General features: G+C 38.0%; 1 protein-coding gene across 1 annotated transcript; it reads left to right on the plus strand.

Moving 5' to 3' along the window:
• Positions 1-6,086: 6,086 nt before the first annotated feature.
• LOC149191157 (uncharacterized) lies at positions 6,087-6,911 on the plus strand. Its single transcript, XM_089410681.1, has one exon. The coding sequence runs from the start codon at positions 6,087-6,089 to the stop codon at positions 6,909-6,911; it is 825 nt and encodes a 274-aa protein (XP_089266807.1).
• The last annotated feature ends 2,125 nt before the right edge of the window (positions 6,912-9,036 follow it).

Raw genomic sequence — 9,036 nt, forward strand, 5'->3', positions numbered from 1 at the left:
CTAGACTACATTATGTGAGAAGAAAAACACTAAACTAAAGATATCTACAACATTCCATTCACAGATAGATGATCATACAAAGGTAGTCAACATGACGTTTGTGCATCTTCTAAGGGGATACAACCAAAAACATTTGAATACCTAGGATGAAAATCTCGTATATATACAACATTCTTATAATAGAGTAGTCCACAATTCTCCATGAAAATCCCCATTTGAGACTTGTTTTGGATAATTTCCAACTTGACCTTTGGACATTGCATATGGGAAATCAAGAGTGAGGGAAGATATTGTAAGAGATGCCTTGAGGGTTGAAAAAATTATGGAGAATATCAGGAAGATACATATACAAGTACAAGAGACACTAAAGAAGCCACATGAGAAATATAAGGCTAGGCATGATCAACATATAACAAATAATTGAAGGTGGAAGATAAAGTATAGATACAGTTGAAAGGAGAGGCTACAAGGGCTGGTAAGAAGATCAAGACTCTGTAGTATGGTCCCTTCATTTTACTATAAAATGTGGATGGTAATGCCTATCAACTCAATGTACTAGCATATATGTGCATTTACTTAGTTGTGAATGTAGGGAATCTAGAACTTTATGAGCCTTCCATGCTAGAATAAGAAGAGGAATAGATCCTACCTTCTATGGAGGATTTGGCATTAGATGCTCAAGAAAAGTTAATGAAAGATAAAATTACAAGACAAGGGCAACATGATCTTTGGTAGATTGGGTTGAAAGGACAACTTCCAAGCAAAGCTAAATGGTACACCAGATAGAAGGTGGCGGAAAAATTTCCTCACTTCATTTAGTAGAATATTTTAAGGACCTAAATCCTCCCAAAATGGGGAGGTGTGATCCATATCAAATCATTATATTTTTTTCATCCATCTTGATGCTTCCAAAGTGCAAAAAGTGAAGGAATCAAATCTGAGGGGCATTTTTACCAACGAGTCCCAATTTGGAAAAACAAGGTTTGAAACCTTCCAAGAGCATTTTGAAGCATATTTTCTTGCAATAAAACTTTACCACTTGTTCGTTGCACCATTTTTCCTATTATACACACAAAGATCTTTCCAACTGTGCAAATATTGTGTCAATCAAAGTATTTATGTGAAAGTTTTCACTAAAAAGTTGCCCTTCTTGTTTTCACCACCATAATTCAAGAGGATGAGGCCCCATAATTCATGGAAAGGTTTCTACCCATGTGATTATAATATAGAAAACTCTATAAGAGTCTATATTATAACTCTAGTTTAGAGTTCAGGTAGACAAACCTAAGTACTAGTATGCTATAGAGTTGTGTTATAACTAGGTCACTAGGAGGAAAATAAGTTCCACTTCTCAAGTGCATTTGTTCCATTGCTCATAAAAATATTCAATAGGGATAGGATATAGAGCACATAGAGAGTATTTGTGCATTGTAGTAGCCTACGGGCCACAAGCCATACTTGTTTGTACTCACTAGCCATACTTGTTTGTACTCACTATCATATTTCCATTCAGAGAAAGAGAACAAAGCGATCTCATATTTTAGCTAGGTTTTTCACTCGAAAGGGTTTATGAAGTCCTATATTGTATAAAATGTGTGTGAGAGATTTTATTTTGTTGTTTTTTACGCTACAGTAGCCTAGAAATCTATAAATCTAAACAAAAATAAAATTATGGTACAGTCAATCTTGGTTTTTTTAAGTATACTTTCATTAAATCTATTCTAAAAAATTGTCTATTGAAATATCCACAATTCAATCACATATTAATTTTATATTAAAAATTGAATGAATAAAACATATCTTTCTTAGTACGTAGTAGGTCTCCCATTCGTTAATTTTTACTTTAATCGGTATAATTCATTTAGATGGTTTGGTTGCTGGCTGGTTTGCTTTCTTAATTCAATTTAGAAGTACGCTGGAGCCCCCGATTCTTTCATTCTGAATTTATTTGGTATAATTAATTCAGATGTTGGGTTCTCACTATTTCTTTCTTTTATATTTATTATATATATATATATATATTACTTTTGTCCTGCGTTTCCTTGATAGAAATGGCTTTGGAATAACTCGCTTCACCAATTTACATCTATTTTTTGATATCCCATTTTCGTTGATTTGTGTAATGCATTAACCCTTTCCGGATATTGTAAAGTGAGGAATCTTACATGTAGAAGGCTGTATGGAGAATGAGATAGAATCGAAATGTAAAGTAGCCGTGACTTCCCATTGGCCGCAACAAGATGGTGATTGAAATCTTCATTTAAAAAGAGTGGCAAACTAATTATCGCGTGAGAAAATTGTTAGATAAATTGAATTTGTTACCAGCGTTGAAGTATATTGAAATATTTATTCAATTTAAACTGAAATAAAAATAATCAATCAAGGATTTATGCGTTCAAAAGTGTTTTCAATATATTAATAGAAATAATAGTAATTTTTAAAAGGTTTGTGAATAAAATAATGCGTTTAAACTTCTAAAATATTAAAATATATATATATTTTTTTGTTATAGGTTGATATAAGAGATATTGTTTTTTAAAATTATATTTAAAAATAATAAAATCTTATATTAATATGTTAAAAAATAATAATAAAAAATATATTTAATGTTCTCCATATTTTTTTTTTTTAAATTGATTTTATTTATGATTGTTTTAAACTTTTTATAAAGGGAGATGTATAATTTTTTCATTATTTAATATGTAATTGACACTTGAAATTTAAAAGTAATATTGTTATTATAATTTAGTGTGATGGATATATTTATTTTATATTAAAGTGACATGGTATTTAAAAAAAATTAGTGTAAGTCATATTTATTTATTTATTTTTTTTATGAAGAGAGAGATTTCTTATTCCAGTGAGAGGTGCTTTGTGTCTAAATGAATATCTAATTTCTTTAATTGATTTATGTTTATATATATATATATATATATCAAATGAAAATAAAAGATTATGATTGGTTAAATATTTTATTAGTGTGATGTTGAAGGCTTTCCATAGATAACATGCATTAGACGTTCTATTTATATAGAAACCAACATAGATCTCTCTAACTTTTCATTTAATCAAGAACCAAAAGGGATCAAATCTTTCAACGTGCGGCCTTACATTTAAAAGAGATGTTCATCTATTTTTTTTTTATCCCTCTCCATACTTAATAAATCTAAAGAAATTAAATGGAATCAAATCCAATAAAAATGAAATACTTTAATTTAATATAAGTCCAAAAAAATTTAAGTAAAAACTTATAATACAGATATGCACTAACATTAATCAAATTGGTTCTTAGGTGGGAGCATTAAGTAAATGCATCATTCAACAAGTGCTACAGGGTAGTTTAGTTTTTTCCACTCAAGTAAAAACTATGCTATCGGAATAATTGCATAAAAAAATTATAAATTATATTCGTTAATGTTAGCTAAATAAATAATGGTTAATAGATAAATGAAATCCTATAACCTTGTCTCGGGAGAACTAATAAATTGAGATCTAATGTGGATAAATTATTTGCTTGTTCAGGCACATGGACTTGCATCAATTTTACTGGTTAGTAACAAGTCGACACATTTACAATTTTACTTGTATATAAGTGTTGAGGAAAACATAAATAATGGTAAGAAGTAACTTCTAATAAATGTATTTCTTTACATCTTATTCATATCAATTTTTCTAAAGACTTAATTATACCATATATTTAAAATTAATTTTTCTGAAGGCTATAATAAGACGGTCAAGTTATGGTCGAATCAAATGTTAAAAAATTAGTTTCTATACTAACATTGAAAGGTTCTACCAAGGCCACACCTTTTTCGTGAAAAGGCCACACCTTTTCTGTGAAAGTTAGGTTTTGACCAAAACCGTTCGAATCAAATGTTAAAAATCAGTTTTTATACTAATATTGAAAGGCTCTACCGAGGCCACACCTTTTCCGTGAAGGTTAGGTTTTGACCAAATCCAGCTATTTTTTATTTCAACAAATCCAACCATAGGAGTGTTTGAATCTTTTCTTGAATGGTGAAAATAGATTCAACACTATGAGCGTCCTGAAGCTTGAGAGTTGTAACATGAATCTCTCAAAATTCCTCACAATTTTATCAAAATCTTTGCCAAAATTTTCACTTTTTCCTACGCAAAATTATGGCCTTATTAGACTACTTTATATTAAAAAATAAATATATATTTTCCAAAATTAAATAACAAAATTTATATTAGTAATGCTAAATTAATAATGGTCAACGAGCAAATAAATATTACAATCATTCCTTAAACTAATAACATTAAAAAAAACTATAAATTTAGTAAAAAAAAGAAAATATTTATATATGCTTAATAAAAAATAAGGTTCTAGGTATATGGTAATTCATATCGTTTTGAAAGTGGAAGGCTCTGCATCTAGGGTTCCTGCAACCTTCTGAGACGGCGCAGACAAGCACGACTCAGCTTCCACCGAGGGCCTGACCTCCTGGTCTCGACAGAGCACCGCAGGCATATCAACAAGGAGCATGGATCCCCCGCAGGGGGGCCTCAAAGCCCTCCCCCTCGTCCAATACCTCGCCGCCAGGGCAAACGGGGGCGTTGGTCTTTGGATCAATCCAAGCTGCGGCGGATAACAGTGAGAAGCCGAAACAACATAAACCCGACGCACCTGCCAGTCAGTCTGACAAGAGCAGCGAAACGCCAGAAGGAAAAGACAAGCCAGAGGAGCCGATCAAGGTTACCTCGAAAACATGCAAACTGATAGCAGCTGAAAGACCTAAGATAGAACTGCCCAGTCAGAAGATCAATGAACGAATCCAATATATGATGGATCATGCACTCATCGGGAAATTTATAGGATTCTGGCCGACAGAAAAAGCCTTGTATGGCTGGATCGCTGCTAAATGGAAACCCAAGGGCCATATAACACTGCAGTTAGGACCAAAGGGGTTCTTTACTGTGATATTCTTGTGCCTAGAAGACAAGTTCAGAATCATGGGTGAGGGGCCATACTTTTTCAACTCAGCAGGATTGTATCTAAGGAACTGGGTTGCAAGATTTAACCCGGATAAGGAAGACCTCACCTGGGCTCCAGTGTGGATCAGAATGTATTCACTTCCAGAGGAATACTGGGATGAAGGGTTGCTCAAAGACATTGGGAATGGACTGGGGGAATATGTAAAAGCAGCGGAAGAGACGAAGCTTCGAAGATACACATCCTATGCCCGCATCTGTGTCTTCATGCGCCTGGACAAAGCCCTATCGGACTCGGTAAGTCTCTCTCATGACGACTATGAATGGATTCAACCCTTGGATTATGAACATGTACCTTTTCGCTGCCGCAAATGTCATGCTCACGGGCATCTCTTTAGGGATTGTCCGCTAAATGCCAAAACCACTGCCTCCGATCCCTCTGAACAGCAGGCTCAAGATGGTTTTACCAAGGTTCCCAGCCGCAAACGAGCACACAAAAAACCTTCCACCGGGAAAAAACCCTAGCAAGATACGACCTCTATCCCATCCATGAGTAATAGCTTTGGAATTCTAGCACAAGCCTTAGAAGAGCAACCCTTGATCTCTACAATCCCTAAAGAGAGACAAAAGGGACTTAATGGGAAAGTAAAGGATATAGAAGTTGAGGGCAATCCAACTAAATCAAGCAGAACTCCCACATCAGACCCGAAAAACCCTGAAGGAACATCCAAAGCCATGGAGATGGATGAACCACAAAATCAATCCTGGCAACTAGCACTTATCTCAGAGGAAAGCAGTCAAGTGCAACATATGGAGGAAGAACCAGAAAGTATAGATCTAATAGGGCTAGACATTTTTGGACTGGAGCAAGCTTGTAGAAAGAAGGAGTATGACAAAATCCAAGAGCATCAGCTCAGCACTCTGGAAACCATATTATCCAGAGCATATCAGCAACAGCAATTGGGAATACAATCGGGAAGTCAATTGGATGGCACCCTCATTCCAAAGGACTCTAAAAAGCGGGGAAGAAAGATTGATCTCCAAAGAACTATAGCAGTAGGGAAAATCCTGGTCGACTCAGGTAGATATGTTAAATTGACAAAGTACTATAGGCCCACTCCACACAGTGATCAATGAAGCTCACCTCATGGAATGTAAGAGGGCTCAACAACCCTAGGAAACTCAGAATGATTAAAAATATGATTAGGCAGGAACAACCCCATATATTCTTCCTGCAGGAAACAAAGTGCAACAGTAACACCTTGGGTAGCATTCTCTCAAAACCTTGGCCAGGATGTCATTCAGTGACAGTGGATGCATCAGGAGCTTCTGGAGGCTTAGCAATTGCATGGAAGATGCAGGCAATAATGTTGTCAAATTTCCACGCATCCCACAACCTCATCCAGGCAACGTTCCATATAATTGGCACCAACATACATGGTCATCTGACCAACGTTTACTTTCCGCAGGATGCTCCTAATAAAATTGCTCTTCTAGACACCATAGCAACTCTCAACCTCAACAGAGAACACTCCCTATGGCTCATAGGTGGAGACTTCAATATGATCACCAAGTCAGAGGAAAAGAAGGGAGGCTGGGCCAAGCTGGATCAGGAAGCGAACCACTTCAAAGACTTTATCCATAACAACATGCTTATCGACATACAAACTCCCAATGGCATATACACTTGGAGTAATCGTCGGGCTGGGAAGTACCAAATAGCTTCAAAACTCGACAGATTCCTCATCTCGGACAACGCAATACATCTCGGGGGCGACCTCTCAGCATCCATCCTCCCCTACTCCGGCTCTGATCATTGGCCTATAGCCCTCCAATGGCAGCGACCAGGCAGCACCACCAGACGTCCCTTCAGATTTGAGGCATGCTGGTTAACTCATCCCGCTTTCAAAGACTTCATCAGACACACTTGGAACAACTTCTCGGCGCCAGAAGGATAAAAAATGTTCCAATTCCAACAGAAACTCAAATATCTGAAAGCCCAAATCAAAAGATGGAATAAGGAGACTTTTGGCAATATCTTTCAGGCCCAACAACACCTCAACAAGGAAATGAGGGATCTCCAACAACAGATAATAACAGAGGGGCACAATGACGAAACCCTGGAACGGGAGAAGCATCTACATAATCAAATGGAGGAAAGAAACAAGCAGGAAGAAATTCTCTGGAAGCAAAAATCCAGAATCAGATGGCTGAAAGAGGGCGAGAGGAACACCAAATTCTTCCACAGAACCACTATTCAAAGAAGAATGCATAATACTATTACCTTCATCCAAAAGCAAGGGGGGGAAGAGTGGAGGACCATGCAGAGATCGAACAGGAATTCATCAATCACTTTCAAGAAGTCCTACAAGAACCCCAAATTGACAGAAGGATTGCCATAGAAAAGATCACTCAACTAGTGCCAAAAGTCATCACTGAAGAACACAACCAACTCCTTCTCCGACCTGTAATGCCCGAGGAGGTGGACATAGCCATGAAGCAGCTCAAGGAAGGCAAAGCACCAGGTCCGGACGGCTTTTCCACCACCTTCTTCCACGCATTCTGGGAGCTCATAAAGGGGGAAGTTTGGCAAGTGGTAGAAGAATCTCGTTCTCTTCACTGGCTACTGCCTTCGTTGAATTCAACTTTTATTGCTCTCATCCCCAAAGAAGACAACACCATCACTCCGGACAAATTTCGCCCAATTTCTCTATGTAATGTCATCTACAAGGTCATCACTAAAGTCATTGCAAACAGGCTGAAGCCGCTATTACCCCTGCTCATATCGCCGGAACAATCAGGGTACGTTGAAGGTCGACAAATATTGGACGGCATTATCCTCACTCATGAAATCATACACTCCCTCAAGACCTCCAAACAGGCAGGTATGATTCTCAAGATTGACCTCTCCAAAGCTTTTGATAAATTAAGTTGGACTTATATTCAAAAAATGCTACATGCTTTTGGTTTTTCACCAATGTGGGTTCGCTGGGTTCATAGTCTAATCTCCTCAACCTTTTTTTCCATCCTCATTAGTGGCATCCCCTCTCGACCTTTCAGCCCCTCCAGAGGGATTAGACAAGGGGACCCTCTATCTCCTTTCCTTTTTGTTCTGATGGCAGAAGGGTTAGGGAGACTCATCAAGCATGCCCTTCACTCCCAGCTTCTCAAAGGAATTTCCATACACAATACCCCTGCTACCACCCATCAACAATTCGTGGATGACAATATGCTTTTCGGATATCCATCTGTCCAAGAAGCCATTGTCTTCAAAACCCTTCTGAAGGACTTCTCTGATGCCTCTGGTACAAGCATAAACAAAGCCAAATCACAAATCTTTTTCTTTCACACGCCTCCCATCATTCAACGTGCTATCGCCCGCATTCTTGGTTTTTCCATAGCCTCCCTGCCCTCCAATTACCTAGGCGCTCCCCTCATTGACTCTGCTATTAAGCATGCCTCTTGGCGCAAGCTCTTAGAGAAGCTTGAAATCCGTCTCTCCTTATGGACCTATAGAGCTTTGAATATGGCCAGCAGATTAGTTCTAATCAAAGCGGTGCTTCAGGCAATGCCCCTATACCTCTTCTCAATCCTAGCAGCGCCTAAATGGGCTCTTAAAAGAATCAGAGATCTTCAGCGCAACTTTCTGTGGGGAACTCATGGAACAAATCGCAAATGGGCCCTTGTTAAATGGACAACAGCTTGCAAGCCCAAGGAAAAAGGTGGCTTAGGACTGAGAGACCCTAGTCACAGCAATGAAATCATGGGTGCGAGAATTTGGTGGCAATGGCTCACTGCACCAAACAAGCCCTGGGGAGCCATCTGGACAGCCAAATATGCCAACCACAGACCAGTGGAGGAACTTATCAGATTCACCCCTGTAGAGAAAGGCTCGTTGATGTGGAATGCGGCCAGTCAACACTTCTCGTTGATCCAACAACACGGATTTTGGGAGATCAGAAGTGGTAATACAGCTCGTTTCTGGACGGACGCTTGGAATCAGCTCCCCAAGCTTGACAGCATTCTTAATCTTCCGCCCAGCCATGTTTGGGAGGAACAACAAAAGGAATTGGTCAAACAACA

Source organism: Pinus tabuliformis, chromosome 3_1 (assembly GCF_031772625.1).
Source record: "Pinus tabuliformis cultivar Carrire ecotype Pingquan chromosome 3_1, CPIR1, whole genome shotgun sequence".
Classification (NCBI taxonomy): Eukaryota; Viridiplantae; Streptophyta; class Pinopsida; order Pinales; family Pinaceae; genus Pinus; species Pinus tabuliformis.